Source organism: Equus asinus, chromosome 30 (assembly GCF_041296235.1).
Source record: "Equus asinus isolate D_3611 breed Donkey chromosome 30, EquAss-T2T_v2, whole genome shotgun sequence".
NCBI classification, from domain to species: Eukaryota; Metazoa; Chordata; class Mammalia; order Perissodactyla; family Equidae; genus Equus; species Equus asinus.
The window spans coordinates 10,598,787-10,618,528 of NC_091819.1; the positions used below are offsets into that span (position 1 = coordinate 10,598,787).

Sequence of the window (19,742 nt, forward strand, 5' to 3'; positions counted from 1 at the left end):
CTTAGCTAATCATCATTTATTCATTCACTCAATCAATACTTATTAAGCAACTATTTCAGTCACTTCCCTAACTGTACTCAGTTGTCATTAAAACAGGAACAGTCATTGTCCTCCTAAAACTAAGTCTAATTGGGAAGAACGGAGATATGCAGACAAATAGACAAAATATATAAATAAATATGCAATATAAATGTGCTATAATTGATTATGTAATAGAATCATGACCAACCAACCTTGCAAAGTCATATAAAGCTTTGTGGAGGAAGTGACAATCTAGTCTGAAGTTCAAGGATAGGTCAGGGTTGAGCAGTGAAGGGATCTACGTAGAAAGAATGGTTCAGGCAGAGTACACTTCATAAGCAAAGATCCTGAGGATGGGGGGAAAGTGAGGTGAACTCAAGGACTAAAATTATGACTGAAGCAAAGTGGTTGTCTGGTTGATAGTGGTGGTGTCATACCCACAGAGGGAGGATGTGGATGAAGAGCTAAGGAAGGGAAGATAATTTTATAAATTATTTTAAAGAGTTTGAGTGTTATCCAGAAGGCAAAAGGCACAATTACATAAATGAGAGTAGAAGAGTCGTATGTTCAGATTTAACTTTTTAGTAAGATAATTCTGTAGTAAAAAGAACAGACTGGAAAGAGCCACGTGGATGTTAAAAAGAACAATTATGGAGTTATTGTAGTGATTCACAATAGAGGGGCAATGGCGGTAGTATTGGGGGTACAGAATGACCCAGTCAAGTAAAGTGAGCGTGGAGAGAATATGATAGATTTGATTCTTAGGAGGAAGAACACATAGAACTTGGGAATTGGTTAGATTTGTGCAATGAGTGAAAAAGTAGAGGAAAGTAGGATTTGGGCTTAAGTATTTGAGTGAATAAAGTATCCTTTATGAGATAAGGAAACCAGAAAGAGAAAAAATTTGGAAAATGTTGAATTTAGTTGACAGAGGTCTTGCTTTCTAACAGAGAGTATCACAGGGTGTGTTTCCTGCCTTCCATATGGCCTTCTTCATTTGATTGTAAGTTTCTGAGGACAGAAATGGTATTTTTAGTGATACCTATGGTCCACTCCCATCTCAAAACATATCAGAGTATTTTGCACATTGTAGGTGATCAATAAGATTTACTCTATTATTTTGATTTCCTATAATAATAATTCTATCAAATAGGAATATAAACAATGAGTAACTAAGTGGAAAAACATTTGAAAATATACAGTTAAAAATATATTTAACTCTTCTATCATTTATTTGCTTATATAATGTTATATTTAATGAAGTTACTTCAGGGCTATCATTCATTCCAACATATAATAAAATAATTACCATTATTATGTAATATATGACAATATAATATGCTATATGCTTTAATAGATTCTGGGACTATTATGTATAAGTATATGTATTTTATAATAAAACGATTCTAATATTTATTCTTTAATAGAATACTATATAATATCTATTCCACTAAATTATTTGTGAAAATGTGGCTTCTAAGTAAATACAACGGCTTTGGGAATTGGAGATTTCATTCATTTTGAAAACTCAACTTTTTACACTTACAAGCTTCAGTATTAGTGATTATGAATGTTAAGGAGCTATTTTATAGAGCAATGTAGCAGTTGGTCAAGATAAGGAACTTGGAGAATGGTTATATGACCTTTGGCAAATCTGTCAGTTTTCTTTAGAGAAAGAATAGAATATGTGGTAAATATAAACAGTGAATCTAGCTGGGGAATATACATGTTTACTGTACTAGTCTCTCAACTTTTCTGTGGGCTTTACATATTTCAAAATAACAACATATCTTTAAAACAATTATTTATGAAACTTCTTTGCATATGCAAAATCACAAGTGTGTTTTATTCCCTGAGAAAATATTTTGGATGTGCTAGCAGCAAAAATCAGTCGAAATGCACATGTAGAAGAAATTATATAGCATGCAATGTCAATTGTTTAACAAATAGTAATCATTAGTATTGAACAACCAACTAGATATTGGATAATGAGATAATGTGGTCTAAAAGATGAGCCTCTGTATGACCCACTGCTTTAAAGGACCTTATGTCTAAGTCAGTGATACATAATCGTCTTTCTATCTTTGTGGTTTCAGCTTTACTAGTAATGGCCCTAAGTTTAGCTGCTTACTTCAGTAGGGACCTCTGAATGTCCTCAAAGGGAGTCTGTTCACTGCTTTTGTCATTGGCAATCTATATTATAAACTGAGTTCATTTTAATATTATAGGAAATATTTTATTTATGAATTTCCAATTCTTGATATGTCAATATTTGCGATAAAAGTAATGCACCAGCACCCTGGAATAGGATTACAGACAGCTAGTGAGGAGGAATAATTATATACTAGAATATATGTGTGAATAGGTATATATATATATTTTTATATACACCTATATTACATAATATCTTATGTATTTATTATATATTATATACATTAGTGTATATTACTGTATATGTAACGTCCTTTTGTCATGCTTTCTTCTGCACAGATTTTCAAGGCCATTGCGTATTTGCAAATAATAAAGTATAAGATGCTAACGTTTCCAGTGAATTTTACTTTGTGAGTAACAATTTGTTGTAAGAGCGGGCCACGTACTAAATACCTATTTTTTAAACAGTGTGATATTCCAATATTTATGGCTTCCTTTTACCTTATGCAAAGAAAAACTTGATCAATATCACTTTTTAATTAAACACCACTTTTTTTAACGTGAACTCATGGTTTTCGTTTTGTTCTGTTTCTAAAGTTTTATTGTTTTTTTCTTTCTTCAATCTCTTTTTAGTCTTCATAAAATGCACCCTTATATGTTCTGGAAAATGTTGTAGATTGCCATTGCCATTTGATCTGTTGGTCGCTTAGACACATATTCAGGAATAGTAGATTCAAGGTCATTTTTCACTTTCCCTGTATTCCAGGGAGTGAAATTGATGACTTCACTTATTAGTTTAGTAATTTTTATTTTCTTTCATCATGATTCCTCTTCCTTAGCAGTACCTGTAAGGTTAGCTGTTTACTTCAGTAGTGACCTCCAAATGTCCTCAAAGGGGCTTTATTCACTACTTTTGTCATTGGCAATCTATCTATAAAGTCAGCTCTCACACAAGGGTACATATGGTTATTAACTCAAGCCAAATAAAGGAACCAATTCAGCCCATTCAATAATAATTTAAAAATTAGTATTCACATGCAAGGGTGATTCAAATGTGCATTTACCCGATTTTGTGACAAACTAGGTGAATGAAGTCCTTTTGTTAGTGAAAATTGAGTCTAATGGCCACTTGTTCTGCGGAACTGGGGAAGCCAGCATCCTTGTCTTAATGTATTCTAACAGTGCTTTTCTCTCTGTTTTGTACCTCGGCGAGGCAGTTTCTCAAAGACAGCTTCAGTGGAACTGTTGGGTACCACACTTTCTCTATTGTACATCTCTTTAAAAAGATCTTATAATGATTTCAAGAAATCCTGTAAATTAACTTAAATTTGGACAAGATTGATATCCACATGTACTAACAAACTATGCTTTAAGAAAAACTCATTTTTGAACAGAAGTGGAAACATGTACCCAAATTAGAAGTAGACGAAACAGAAATAATTAAAACCTAATATTAACATTTTTAGGCAGTTCGTCTACATATAATTTAAGAAAATCTTTGCATCTTCCTTTATGTTAAGATTAGGGAATATGAGGACGATGAAACATCTTCAACATACTTGATACAGAAAAGAATAAAAACTGTAGTTCTGGGTAACTATATCTTGAAAAATTATAGAATTTTAGAATAGGACCTTAAATGCCATCTAGGTCAATCATATCCTACTTTGTTAACACTTTGTGTCTTACAAACTCATGTGCTTAAGCTCAAGCGTTGGTATAATTTTATGGTATATAATTACATGATTTCATACCAGTATGAAATATACTTTGAATCACTCCTAATATCCTTACCACATGCTAGGCATTATTCTATGTACTTTACGTAAGAAAATTAAATTTTTTTGTAACACTGATTAAATGTTCTTAGCTTGAATATATATGATCAGCAGAATAAAAGTGTGTGTTTAAGAAAAATTAGAAATAATTATTAGTCACAGGAGATGATAGTAAATGGTATAGCTCCCACATAACAAAACAATATGTACAAAATATTTATATTCTTCATCTGAATTCGAAGCTATGAGTTGAATCATTTGACAACACTACATTTACACAAATAATTGATGGAGATCCAGAATTTGTGTTATATGATATGATCCTTTGTTATGATAAATTATTTTTAAACTGTCTTCACTTATAAGACTTCCTATGTAGTTTACAAAAGAGGACATTTCTTAATCACTACAGTGCAGCAACTCATATGATTGGGGACACTCACATGATTGGGACAGCTCATATGATTGAGACAACTGATATGATTGGGGCAACTAATAGTAGTATGAGGGTATTGATCTTTTTAATTGTGTGAATCTGATGACCTACGTCAGCCATATTGTATCACTGTTTTGAGTTACTTCATATTTGCGAAATTATTGCTGTACATTTCTCATTATATAAATAGTTCACGATTAAATTATGAATTATAGAGTTATAACTAGAAAGCAAATTAAAACTATTTGCCTTATCCAAACACTAGAGAAATATTGCAACTACTATAATTAAAATATTTTACTTAATACTGTGCATTTTTATTGCTTTCTAAAGAAATTTTGCTGACTAAAAACTCTCACAACTAAAACTTTTTTGTTAGAATTATATTTTGCATAGTTCTCTGTGCTATAAATAATAATATTGGAAAAGATTGGTGAGGGTGGAAAATAAAACTGAGTTAAAATGTCTGTGGAATATTTTGTGTAGCATATAGACATTGCATCAGTTGCTTTGTGTAATGTCATTTATACTATACCACACTGGGATTACACCTCTTGTTACTTTATTTTGAATGCTTTTTTGAATAAATTAATGTATGTGGTTTCATAGTTTATGTATAATCTGCATTGTCTAGTTTGTGTGTGTATATGAATTTTGTAGGTATGCCTATTTATCTCATGAATAAGACAGATATGCACATTTAAATCTTTTAAAGCTCCTAGAAATAATTTAATTATGATTCTGATTAAATAATCAGGGAAGTTTGTCCCTAGTAGAATAATGGGAAAAAAACTTCTGAGCAAATACACACCTCCACTCCCATACCCCCAACACACATCCATCCATCCATTTACACAGAGAGAGCTAGCTAGATGGACACACATGCACATGCACATCAACACAATTTTTTATTTATTTATGCATTCTTAGAGCCACAGTTTTAGTCCATGCAAGTTTATCTATATTATGGAAATGATACCTGTATATCTTTAACTCATTTTTAAAGCATTTTTCAAAATAACGAAAGTGCGTAATAAAATACATCTAGTATTAAAATTTATAGCACAATTTATGAAATAATTAAACATATTTAGCATTTGTTTTGAAAGTGTCCAATGTTATAAAACATTTAAGCAAAAAAAAAGAATTATTAGTTGAAGATTCTGATAGTTCTTCCGTAGGCTTTCATGATGCACTGTGTCACACTGTCATAACAAGGCCTCTTATGACTCAGTGACTTATTTTCCAATAAGTACAAAAAGACACAAAATATGAAATATATAGAACTTTGAAAAAAAGAAATCGTTTTGGTTTACTTATTATTCACTTTGGCTATCGTCTAATTTAAAACAATGATATTAGATTTTTAAAAGAAGGCACTAGCCACCTCAGCACCTTACTTGCCAGCAAAGAATCTTCTAGGGGTTAACTAATTGCCTGTGTATTTTGTCTAGGTGTTGAGGGAAAGCTAAGAGAATGAAGGCTCTAAATCCCCAGTGGAAGCATGATATGGCGGAGCAGAGCTGGTGCTGAATTGTTCTCTCTGATGGCTCTATGGGAGTGGATAGCCCTGAGTCTTCATTGCTGGGTTTTAGCGGTTGCTGCTGTTTCGGATCAGCATGCCACAAGCCCCTTCGACTGGCTCCTCTCTGATAAGGGACCCTTCCATCGCTCACAGGAATACACAGATTTTGTGGACAGAAGCCGGCAGGGATTTAGCACAAGATACAAGATATACAGGTATGAAGCAAAGGGAAAGCAATTACAGAGATATCTTCCTTGAAGGCTGTGTATAAATGAGTTTCTCTAAGGGAAAGTTTCAGATGGGAAAGGGTTATCATCAGAAGGGTTATTATTGCTATTCACCATAGTAGTGTTTTCTTGTTACTTAAAAGCATTTCTTGTAGATGTAACCTATCACAGAAAAACTAGATAATGGTGACCACTTGTGCATCACCCCCGAATTTAAGAATGCTACATTGCTTTAAAGTAAATTCCAATCAACTTTGAGGCTGAGCTTGTCATTTTAAATAACCCACATTTTTAAATGAATTTTCTTGAATGGCATTTCCTTTCTTCCTTATACCAGCTATGTTACCTTTTTTAGCTTAAGTGGAAACTATATCTTCTACTAGTCACTGAGAAATTGAATCCCCTGATCCTTTTTGGCCTAAAAGGTAATTGTACATTCAGAAGCTGGAGGAAATGGCAGTGGGATAAAAAGAAATAGCAGATAAATAGGAGATAATAGCGAAGGCCAAGAAAAAGGAGGAGATTGAGATTTGTGGCCTTTAACTTTGACTGCTTTTCTATATTTGAAATTAAATAAGTCACACAAAAGGAGTCATATATTAAGCCCAAGGGACTCCTTGCTCCCCCCAAGCCCAGAGAATCTATTAAATAGGGGAATGTACAAGTGGTTGCCCGAATGGATTAGCTTGCATTGATCTATGCCATAAAGAATCTTTCATGTAAAGTTATCAGTTTGGTTTGCTTCTTCATGATCCACGTCTACAATTCCTAGTGATTGGTGTAGCATTTATGTGGAAGCAAAACATAGTTTTGTATTTTTGCGTCTGTATCTATGTAGATCCTGGGCTATAAATATTTTATTTTATGTTGTATGTGCACCAGAGGGCACTCCGCTTCTGATCTGTATGCAGTCTTTTCTCAGCATTGTGAGAAATTTATAAATCCCATCAGCAATGCATGTTTAAAGAAGAGATTGAGGGTACTGAGCAAGCTCCATGAAGCATCACGCAATTATTGCTGTGTTGTTGTTGTTTTATTTTTAATAAGCAATTCCATAGTCCAGGCAGCCAGAGCTGCTAAAAGACTTATTCTAATTTTTTAAAAAATGCAGTGACAAATATTAAAGATTTTCTTTCTGAAATGCAGAGGGGAAACAGTCAATCTATAATGATTCCAGCTGTATCTATTTTTCCATGTGTTCTTTGGTTTAGCCAGCTTTCCATCACAAATTGTGTGGAGCCCCTTGAATTTAAGATTGTAAGAATGTCTTATGTTTCAGCATTCTGCAAGAGGATTTCTAACAGTCTGTCAAACAAACTGATGCCAGAGTATGTCTCCATGATTATGGCGTCTCTCTTGGGAGGTTTGAGATGTTGGCTTGTATGTGATTGTTGTGGTTTGGCTTATCGGTGGATCGGTTGTGAGTTGCAAACACAGCTTGACATGTTTTCAGAGGTTCTAGGCTCAATGAAAGAGGCATTATTTGGCTCACCCTTGAAACCTTGCCTAACAATGCTATGATCATTGATGGTTGCTACAAAATGAACGATATAATATATTCATGAGGATTCCTTTGGTATTGACACAGTGAGATATTTTATTTGTCCAACTAGTGTTTCCTTAAATTCCAGAGACTGCTATCCACCTATCCATCTGATATAATGGATCTGAGTTTTTCTTGGTGAAGTTAACCTTATTTTTGAGATATTAGAGAAGACTGAAATCCAAGGATTAGAATAACTTTCTATATTTTTGTTTCTAATATTTGTTTTCGAAAAATGATTACTAGAGACTTTATCTTTCACAAATGCTTGCCTTAAAATACAGATTTTGTGAATATTTAAGACACACAGATGGAAAACCAGTATTTTTCCCTATTAATCACTAAATTTATCATTTTAAAAGACCACAAAATTTTGAAAAGTAATCAGCTGATTCTACCAGTGCTTTTTATTATTGCCATAAGCTCCTTCATGCAGAATACAGCATTGATGTACTTTCTGAAAGGCATTAGTTATGAATGTAAAACATATTAATCCTGTTAAAATAATTAGGTCAAATCTCCTTCAATTGTCTTTCTTCATTTTATCTCCTTTCCAGCAACATATTTTCTTTTTCACCTTAAATATAGAACAGCCAGATCATAACAATTGAGCATAACTAGGATCACTGTCAGGGCCTAAAGAAAAAATAAGTGCCATTACATTTGACAAGGTGCATTTTTGTCAACTCATCAGGCTTACAGAGTATCTTCAAATTAAAGTGTATTATAAGTATTTTTAGGTTTTGTTCTGAAACTACACTATAACTTAAGAGGTGGTTATGTTCTGAGTAGATCAGTGAATTGGAGGATCTAGAATAAGCTTTCTAACACTTAACTTCTCATTTAGTTAAATATTAAAAACTGGATTTTCAGCCAACTTCCCCTCTTAGCTAAAGGTTAGTAATAGAACCTAAGGATAGGCATTTTAAGTAAGTGTTCCTACTTCTAGAAAATGGGCTATGCCTGGAGGAATTTTGTCCACTGAAGTCTAGGATAGGGGCCTACTTAGCCCCTTAATAAGTGATTGCAGTCATGATGTTCTAGAAACACCCTCAGGCAGTATGCACACCAGCAAATGCGTAATTCTTCCAGGCCATGGAAATCCTCATCCTTTTAATAAATTACAAGAGGTCTGGACAGTGGACTCACTTTTAGAAACTCGAACTTAGACATAGTTGTCTTGAGCCATGAATATGAATTCTAAGGTCATAGAGTGGTGATTTTTATTCCCATAAAAGAGATATTTCACAAGCATAAATCTTCAGATGTGGTAAAACAAAATTAAGATCATTTCCCCCCCCCAATTTCTACCATTTTTTGCTTAACCAATATGCAAGTGAATCATGGAGAAAATGATGATGCTTTTCTTATAATTTTTCAAAATAATATAGTCATATTACTATAACTTAGCTTGCTTCCCCAGAGAATTTTCCAAAGCAAACTTTGAATGAGAATAGGAGACAATTGAGATAAACACTGTGCTTTGTAGCTAACTTCCCTGAAAAAATTATATTTAAAAAATGACTTGTAAAGGACAAAATAACCTAGAAAAAGATAAACAAATATATGGACACTTCGTACATGGCTGGGGTATAATGAAATAGTACATGAGAAAGGGTGAACTTTTGAATAAATGGTTCTGCAATTTGTGCATCTATATGAGAAAAGCAGAAATGGGATCTCTTCCTCACACCGTATACACAAATCTACTTTATATAGAATCAATATTTAAATAGAAAAGGGAAAATATTAAGTTTTTAGAAGAAAACAGAGGAAAATACTTTCATGATACTGAGATATGTAAGGATTTCTTAAAACACAGGCATTAAACATCAAAAAAAAGTACTGATCAATTAAGATATATTAACATTAACAGGACTATAGCCACCAGCAGCAGTGGTGGATGAACCCCCTAAACAGAATGTTAAGTGAAAGAAACACAACACAGGAAAAATTTGTACACAATGTGATTCTATTATATGAAATTCACAAAACAGCCAAAATTAAATCCTTGCTGTTTAGGGATGCATACATAAAGATGGTTGGTAAAACCTAAAGAAAGCAAGGAAATTGCTATACCAAATGTCAAGATACTGGTCATCTCTATGAGGACAGGGGAAGGATGGCATTTTTAGGGGAGAACATGAGGATTTCGAAGATAATGACAACACTCAATTTCTTACACTGGGTAGTTGTTACACTGGTTTTCTTTAGACTTTAAGTCTATATTTTAGACAATTATTCATATGGATTTTACGTCTCACAGCATAAAAAATTTAAAAAGTAAGTAAATATTGTGTCAGCTTTGAATTGAAAGGCTGGAGTCCTTAAATGAAGCAGATTAATTCTTTCTTTTTAAATATTCTCGAATTTAATATTTACTATTAAAGTTTATTCAACACTCTTAAATTCCATAGAAATGTTCAATTACATAAGCAATATATACCCCATTATATTTTAATATCCATGCATGCATTCATGTACAAAAATAAAATTTTTGTTTACAAAGCCTTCCATATTTTTTATATATGATTTTTACTACAGCTTTCTATTGATAGTGTTATTATATCAATTTCAAAAAACTAACATTCAGCGATTTTAAATAGTATGTCTACAAATAACAGACAAACAGTAAAAAATAATTAAACCTTATGTTTCTGAATTTAAATTCAATGACCATTTTACCATAATTAAAAAAAAACAAAAACAAAAGACCCCATAGATAATTGACTACACCTTTGGGATTAAATATTCGGATCTTTAAAAACTAAATCCGTTGCACCACTCTTTCTTCTTTCTATGTTTTCCTGTATTATTCAGTTTTGCTTACTAAATATATCCTACCTAATATACATTTTGTGTTGCTGGAGACCTAATAAAATTGTGTTAGACTGTTACAGTCAAGGTTCCCAATGAATCAGGCTTCCCCATCTCAATGACCTCATGTATTCCCTCCCTCATTGACATTGGGCTTGGTCATGGACTTCGCCTCAGTCAATGTGGCATCAACAAATATGATGCAAGTTCAAGCTTATAAAGTACTTGTGCACTGGGTTTGCCCTGAATCTGATCTGAAACCACTCTGTGAAGAAGTTCAGACTAGCCTACTGGAGGAGGAGAGGCCAAATGGAGCAGAGAAGAACCAGGCCAGTTGAGGTTCTCTGGACATGATAACCACCAGACAATAACAATCACCAGAGAAGTGAGTGAGGTCATCTTAAAATATTCAGCCCCTGCTGAACTGGTGGAAAACTGAAACTATGCAAGTCATCCCAGACACACCAGAAGAACCAATCAGCTGAGCACAGCCAATATTGCTCATTCTCTCCCACAAACATTAACAACAACAACAAAAATCTTTTTTAAGCCTCTAAGTTTTGGGAAGGTTTTCTGTGTGCCACATATAATTGACACTAGCATTCTTCATCAGGAATTATAAATTGGATAGGCATTTATTAATGATATCTTAAATAATATGAAATGCTAAAGATGGTAGCATTTATAAAGAGCTTCTTTATTAAAGAATGTATACATTTTTAAAAGAGAAACTGAGGGGATTCTGGTTTAAAATGTCATCTAGATAGCAATTCCTGACACAGTCACTTCAAATTTCCTACTAAAATACCATTAATCCATTGGGAGGAGGGAGATGGAAACTCATAACAACATAATAATGATTTTTATTTTTATTTTATTTGTTTATTTTTGGCTGAGAAAGATTCACCCTGAGCTAGCATCCATTGCCAGTCCCCCCTCCTTTTTTGCTTGAGGAAAATTAGCCTTGAGCTAACATCTGTGCCCACCTTCCTCTATTTTTTTGTATGTGGGACACCTCCACAGTGTGGCTGGTGAGTGGAGTAGGTCTGTGCCTGGGATCCAAACCCGTGAACCCAGCCCACCAAAGCAGAGTACACGGAACCTTAACCACTCGGCCATGAGGCCAGGCCAAACATTAACTATTTTTAATACACAACTTTCTGTCAGAATGTGAGAGCCATTTCATAGTTGTAAGAATCAGTGATTAGCAAACATTTTAATGCTTAAGATAAAGCAAACCTAATAGTCGTGTCAAAGGTGACACTTCTCTTAAACATAGTTGGGAACTACATCACTACTATCAGCTACCTATTCTGAAACCCAGAGTTGATGCCTAATAAAGCAGCCCTCTCTCTCCTGTAGGACCCTACTTTGTGCTGTAACCCAGAGTATAAATTCAATTTCTCTCTTTCCCACCACTTTTGGAGATGGTAGTTCCCAAGAATAACATGGCAGGTAGACAGTGGCCAGATCATTACATCCCATTCAATATTTGAGACCTACTTATACTAAAGACTCATTCATTGTTTATTTAAATTCTAATTTAACTGGTTGTCATGCATTTTATTTGCTAAATCTGGCAAATCCAAGAAGAAATAAGTAATTACTGACGTTGATGATAATGTATCAATGACAAGGACTCTCAGAAGTAACTAGGAACAGGAAGAAAGGGAGCCCTGAACGCAGTCAGTTGAGTTTCTCATGGACTTTCTTGTACAGACTATCAGAGAAATTAATGCCCAGGTAAATCTTGGCTTAGCACCCTGAGAACTAAGCCCAAACTCTACAAATCAGTGCATTCTCCAGCAAACCAAACAGCGAATGGGCAAAAGTGAGTCACACACTGTATTTCTTAGCAAAATCTAGGTATTGATAGAGCTCTCTTTATTCCACATGACATAAATAAAATAAAACCGTAATAGCATCTTGGGGTTTGTAGTGTATGACAGTGTGTCTGTCACACTGTAGGGACACCATGCATATTGAAGGACGAAAGGAACAAATAAAAAAATGGCAGGAGAAAAGGAATAAAGAATTATCATAAAGATTCAGTGAAAGAGATCACCTCTTTATGATCCCTTGTCTCCAACATACATGTACACAAGCAGATACACACATACACACCTGGTGTTCTCAATATGTTGTAAGAAACTGTGACATCTGTGAAACAGAAGAGATGCTAAGGAAAGAATTCTTTGAAAAGAAAAAGGAATTGGGTAAGATAAGGTAATAATGTAAATAAAATACAGCAACAGGAATAAAATCCACATTAAAAAGCATCACATAGAGAGTTAAGTGTAAAAATTGCAAATAGGGTTATGAAATTGCATGGAACTGTTAAAATATAACTCTTGGAGGAGACAATATTTAATGTGAAAGATAGAGATTAAGTTTAAATCATCTGGGTTTATAAGCTCAGATGATATACATAAATACCTAGAAGAAGGGCCAGGTTAAAGCTTGAGTAAAACCTTTAAAAAAATTAAGTGGAGAGTTGAAATTTACATTTATTTAAATGCTGAAAGTAGGAACTGGAAAAATAAGTTTCAATGTTATTGCAAACCTTAAGGGTAACAACTGGTAGATGCAGAAAGCATCATATATCTCTTTACATTCCCTGCTATCCCTAAAAATAAACATATAAAAGTCAAAAGTTAAATGAAAAGGATAAAAATAACTTCAAATAAGGTGACTATAGAAAAACCAAAAATAATGTAATAAATGTAAATATTTCAAGCTCTAAAAATAATTACTCGAATGGATTCATTTGAATATGCTACTTGTCACAAAGTTACCTACAGCAAAATTACACCTGACGTAAAACGTATAGAGATGATCAATTCTCTTAAAATCCATATAATACTATCTACTGAATAGAATATTATACGAAATCTTCTTAAAGAAATTGACAAACACATAGCTGTGACATGAAATTTTAATCTGCCTTTCTTATTCTTCATGGATGAAACAGACCACAGAAAAAGCAATATAGGAGTAGGAAAATGCAGATAATTTGAGTATTAAATTCAGTACAATAGTACCAATATACAGAATTTTGCAGCAAAGATGTAATATATGTCTTCTTAAAAATAAACATGGGATATATACAAAATTTGATTTTATTCCAACCCACACAATAAAAAATTTCAACACAATATATCCCTACATTTTATTATTTTGTGTGTGTGAGGAAGATTGGCCCTGATCTAACATCTGTTGCCAATCTTCCTCTTTTTGCTTGAGGAAGATTGTCGCTGAGCTAACATCTGTGCCAATCTTTCTCTATTTTGTATGTGGGATGCTGCCACAGCATGGCTTGATGAGTCGTGCGAGGTCTGCGCCTAGGATCCAAACCTGCAAACTCCAGGCTGCTGGAGCAGAGCATTCGAACTTAACCATTACGCCACCGGGCTAGCCCCTACCCTACATTTTAGAGTTCTTGAAATCTTACCACATTGCCTTGAAACTAGCTATTGGGAATATCAATTTAAACAAATTGATTCAGTTATTTGCTCATAGAATTGAAAATTCAAAAAGATTTCTTGACATTAAATATGGTTTTATTTTCAAGGATATTTAATACTATGAGAAATTCTTTCCTACTCTTTCAAATGCAAAGTTAGATAAACACAATACCCCAAAACTTAAAAACAGAAAATAGGGCTCAAATGATTTTTCTTTGATCTTCCTGTTTTAAAGTATAAATATGCACAGTAAAAAGACTACAAGAAAATGCATCTAAATATTTGCTTTATCTCTAGTTGGAGTTTTATCGATTTTTCAGCATATTTTATGAAATGAGTACATATAATTCTGATGATCGAGCAAAATATTAAATGCCATCAAAAATATTCAGATAAGACATGTTACTTGAAAAACCACTTCCAAATAAGTAACAGTGAAATTATGAGGACTTACCAGGATTATTTAAATTTAAAAATAAAGTTAGAGAAATGAAGTATATTCTCTCCTTGAGCCTTAGCACCTATTTTTAAAAAAATTATAATAAAACAACTTTATACCATAAAGAAGAACTATAAAATGTCAGAAGTGTTTTATGATACATATATATAGTGTAGAATTGGAAAGGGAAGGATATGGAACTAAATACTGTGTTATCATTATGTGACTGTGCTTACATGTGTTATGTCATGTCATCCTCCAAACAACCCCAATATCGTAATTCCCATTTTACAGATTAACAAATAAAAACGGAAACCTGCTGCCCTTCTCCTTACTCCTGCTGTCCCTAAATATCTCTTCATGGCACGATGATATTGCAGTAAAATCACCTGTTGATTCCTCCTAATTATGAATGCCTTGAAAGTAGGACATTTCCATCTTCCTATTTTATTTTTCTAAATTTTACACACCTTGGTAAATTTTATTTCCATCTTCCTATCCGTCGTTATATTCCTAGAGCAAGCCAAATGTTCACTCATCGCAGGCATTGGCTTTACAACTGGGGTTGCTTGGTGAAAAAGCCAACACTCATGGCACCGAAATCTCCGCTCTTGACTGTAAGCAAGGAGCCACGAATAGTTTTCTGTCATTGTCGCTAAGCGACTCTGTTACCTCCGATTTATAACTGAATTTCTCAGCTCTCAGTAGCCTCACTTGTAAAATTAGGGATGCACTAGATCTCTAAAGATCCTTTGAGTTATCAAGTCCAATGCCTGTAATTTCAAAAGCCAAATGAGAAAATATCAGAACAGACAGATAAGATTAAAACGAAAATCAAATGTGGTTATTTCTTCTACCTGCATTCTTCTGTCTTTTGCAAAAGCCACTTCTAAATATGTCTTTTAAAATAATATCTAAAACTCTCATATTACTCTGTGTTCATGCATATCTGAACATAAATTTTGTAATAAACTCTTCTCCCCACAGGTCCAATTGTTTTCTGTTTCTTATACGTCATATTAAAGAGGCTATAGTGGGAAAGAAGCTATTTTTCCTAGTAGGTTGATTTTCTACAAATCATTCCATTAGTCTGTTAGCTCATTTTACAGTGCACTGATAAATTAGGGAGAGAATTCTAGGTAGTGATTTTACATATAAATAGCTTAAATTAATTGAATGCATTTCTTCCATAACTCTATTTAGTTACACCTCTAATTTTGAGTATAAATCATATAAATTTAGTTATTTAATTCTAATTCACCATCAAATATACATAAGGATTCATAGTTTAAATGTCCTTTAGTTGACATTGGAAAATTTCAGTCAGTAATAAAATAGAAATATTAATTCAACGGTTCAGGAATTATAATCCACTTTCAGAAAATGCTGTTCTTAATGGGGATTGTATATAATTTCATGGTTATAAATAAAAGACACGTTTTGTAACAATTAATAGAATTTATAAGTAATAATTTTTAGTCTAATAGTGCATTTATGTTTCTTGCTATTAAAGTGAGAAAAGAACAGTCCTGCTAGTTCACACAATTATTTACAGAGGAGGAAATAACAATTATGACTTTTTAGTATTCAAACTAATAATTTATTTGATTATTTTTCTCTCTCTGATTCTATTTTACCAAACATTCTAAATCTTCACTGTCATTATCTCTGTGGTCTCCTTCCAAATAAAATTGCCAAAATTAGCGGCATTTTCTTCTGTTATCGTTGTTCCAGGGCTTTTGAATTGCTAATACATATTTTTTTAGGGCACTATTCCAAAAATGCAAAATTTAAAACTAGAGGAACAAAAGCCCTGAGTAATAATACTTCTTCAGGGTTTTTCTTGGTGTGTATGTATGTATGTATATTTAAAAGGACTGTTATGAGCAGCCAGCCTGGTGACATAGTGGTTAAGTTCCCGTGTTCTGCTTGGGTGGCCCAGAGTTTGTTGGTTCGGATCCCAGGTGCAGACCTTTCCACCACTCATGAAGCCATGCTGTGGCAGGTGTCCCTCATATAAAGTAGAGGAAGATGGGCAGGGATGTTGGCTCAGGGCCAGTCTTCCTCAGCCAAAAAGAGGAGGATTGGTGGCAGATTTTAGCTCAGGGCTAATCTTCTCCCAAATAAGTAAGTAAATAAATAAATAAAAATAAAAGCACTATTATGAAAAAAATGTCGTTGCAGTATATTTCTCATTGTAATTTAAAAAAGATCTTAAAAGGACATTCATTATGTCTTTTCTGCCTTTATATAAAAATAGTTAAAATAACAGTGCTATTTAATTGCAACAATTTTTTTAAAATTCCAACTTTTAAAATATTACCCATAAGATTAAGATGAAGATCTTTTTTATTTTAATAAGCATGTAATGCAAATAATAATAAAAGACCACACCCTCATCTTCAAATTTTACTTTCCAAAGTTAATGCTGAAATTTATGCTGAGTATTTATGGTTTGTAATAGATTTTCTCTAATATCTATAACTGCCCATTCTTTTATAGGAGTAACAAGTTTTACATTTTTTTGAGATTACTTTCGCTATAAATTGCTTATTTTCCAATTACTTTCCATTGGAATCACAATTCCTTAATCTACCTTAGGATGTAAGACTCATTCAGTAAAATTCATTTGGCCCAGAGAAGAGTCTTATATCAATTAATTAGTAACAGTTATCCATGGATTTTGCCTCTCAGACTGGGGTAATGTATGATAATAGATATATGTCCAGCAAATATTGGGTGAAAAAAGTTACACAAAGGATACTCATATATTCTTAATTCCCCTTCCATCTTTCTAAATATTCTAGTAAACAAAGGCAATATAAAAAGTACACTATTTATTATATCAACAAACTTAGGAAAATGTTAATAAGCCATTTTAGTTTAACTATAAAGGCTAATAATCCTGAATAGAGGCAAAGGAAAAATTTAATGCTCTTCAGGTTACTATTAAACAATTATTAAAGGTTCTCTGAATGTTTTATTGATAGTCAAGAAATAGAAGTTTCCACAATATTTGAAAGTAGTTCACTTATGTACAAGTTAAGGGACCAATACCCCAAAACCTCAAATTATATGTGTGTGTGGGTGTGTGTGTGTGGGGCTGTGTGTCTCCTCTGCTGACTTATGATTCTTTTTTGTGTGTCTCCGCTTTTTCAGTAATCTCCGTTTCTTTTCCTCATATATGCAGGCTACTTGTTCTCTTCCTTTTTGATAGTTACAAAGAAGCAAAGAAAATGGCCTTGCCATGCATTTGCATGTCCTTTTTCTAGCAGACACTTCCCTGGCTGCTCACTTAATAGATATTAGCAGCTAACTAATTAAACTACTTCTCCTGTCAGCCTGAAATTAGCAAAGCCTCTGTTTTGCAGTGGCCTTGCGTGCTGTCTTATCTTAAAGTCACACACAACCATTATTCCAAAACATAACAGAAAATTAGATTTAAACAAATACACCCAATTAAAATTTATAAAGGATTTCTTTGCAAAATACAATCTTTCAAAGATTAACCATAATATGAAAAGTGAGTTTTTTTAATGTTCATCACTATATTCATCATATATAAGAATATTTTCCTGTGTTTATTATAAAAAACAGAGACAATAATTTTCTTTGCAATTATCCTTTCAGGAGTGAAAAGTTTTTTACCAAAGATTCTAAGGATTGAAAATGACCTTTTAAAATTCACCTACTCAAATTAATGATATTTAACTTAGGCTATCTAATTCTCATCTATAATACGACTGTCAACTGACCATCAACCCTTTGTTTAAATGTTTTTTGTCTTTTGGGGGATTTTTGGTGAGGAAGATTGGCCCTGAGCTAACACCTATTACCAATCTTTCCCTTTTTGTTTGAGGAAGATTGTCACTGACCTGACATGTGTACTTATCTTCCTTTATTTTGTATGTGGGGTGCCACCACAGCATGGCTTGATGAGTAGTGTGTAGGTCCACATCCAGGATGTGAACTGGAGAACTCCAGGCTGCTGAAGTGGAGTGCATGAACTTAACTACTATGCTACTGGGCGGATCCACATTTGAACAGTATTACTGTTAGGGATGCCTTTCTTGTGCAGAGCCAGAATCTGTGAACTTGTATCTTTTGACCACTGTACCAGTTCTGCCTCTTCATGGCTTATTTACGTGATAGCACTCTATTTTCTGGAAATAATATTTTGGTTCTGTTGCATGTTCTTGGTATGGCATGGTTTGATTCTCCTACATCTGAGAGCACTGCGTGTGTCCCTACCTCATTTACTGTAACATAAAAACATACTTGGCCCATTAGACAAATCCATCAAGAATTTTCTGGTCTCGAATGTTGTAATCTGACACACTGTTTTATTTCAAATCTCCATATCTGGAAAGAATGTCTCCTATATTTTAATTTGCATTGCTGATAAAAATCGTAGTCCAATAAGGGTAAAAATCGCTCTCTCACACCATGAGAAACCCTCCAACAACTAGAAACCTTTATAATTTTTCTACATGTTCAAAGCCCTTTATCAACAATTTTAAAATCTCAAAGCTCTGAAAATAAATCATTTTCTCCTAGCACGTTTTGCTTCAGAACCTGCCTTGCCCTGGACAGATGTGAGACTATTCACTGTTTTTATTTTTGTACTCAATGCAAATATTCATACGTTTCATTGCAGAGACACTGATGTCTTTGATTATGGGTTGATGCCTTAGACTCCTCTGAAGATATTACATAACACACACTACATACATCTTATTTTCCCTCTAAAATCTGAAAAACTCTGAACTCAGATGCATTTGACCTCAAGAGCTTCAGATAAAGCACTAAAGATCTGTATTAACTTCCAGGCTTTTCTCTAGCTTTCCCATTAGGATATTATTTTTCATGGCGTTGAGTACAAACAGTACACAGTTGGAGGCCCCAGGATATGCTTCCGTGACTTCATGTGTGTGGGGGCGAGTAAGTGCAGAGCCAGATGGAAGGGCAGGGAGAGGATGGGTAGGGATGCTGGGCCCCAGCACTGTTACCAAAACCCACGCTTCCCAGAGGGAGCTGGATCTCACGGGATGTTGGGTGTTGGATTGGTGGGGCAGAGGAGTCCTGGGATGAGAAACACTTGGGTGCTCCAGGAGCCAGAGGTCCCTGGTCCCGGACCCATGCATAAAGGCTCACACCACTTATCAAGGAAATGTCAATCCTCCTCCACACTTCCCCTGAGAACATTCAGATATTTTACAGAATACCAGCTGAGTAGTTGATCTGTCAGGTTAGCAATCCCAGGGAAGGAGGCAATTAAATGAATTTTCCCATTCTTAGCTTTCTTTTCTAACTTTCTAAACATGAAAAAATACAATCTAGG

At 33.8% G+C, this 19,742-nt stretch overlaps 1 protein-coding gene across 4 annotated transcripts in view; it reads left to right on the forward strand.

Annotated features, from left to right (window-relative positions):
* The window catches only part of BRINP3 (BMP/retinoic acid inducible neural specific 3), a 393,852-nt gene that overhangs the window by 17,188 nt on the left and 356,922 nt on the right, over window positions 1-19,742 (forward strand). For all 4 annotated transcript variants that reach the window (XM_070501568.1, XM_070501567.1, XM_070501566.1 and 1 more), the window contains exon 2: window positions 5,841-6,126. In XM_070501568.1, the coding sequence (XP_070357669.1) occupies window positions 5,891-6,126 (236 nt within the window). In that variant the 5' untranslated portion in view covers window positions 5,841-5,890. The remainder of the gene's footprint in view (window positions 1-5,840; window positions 6,127-19,742) is intronic.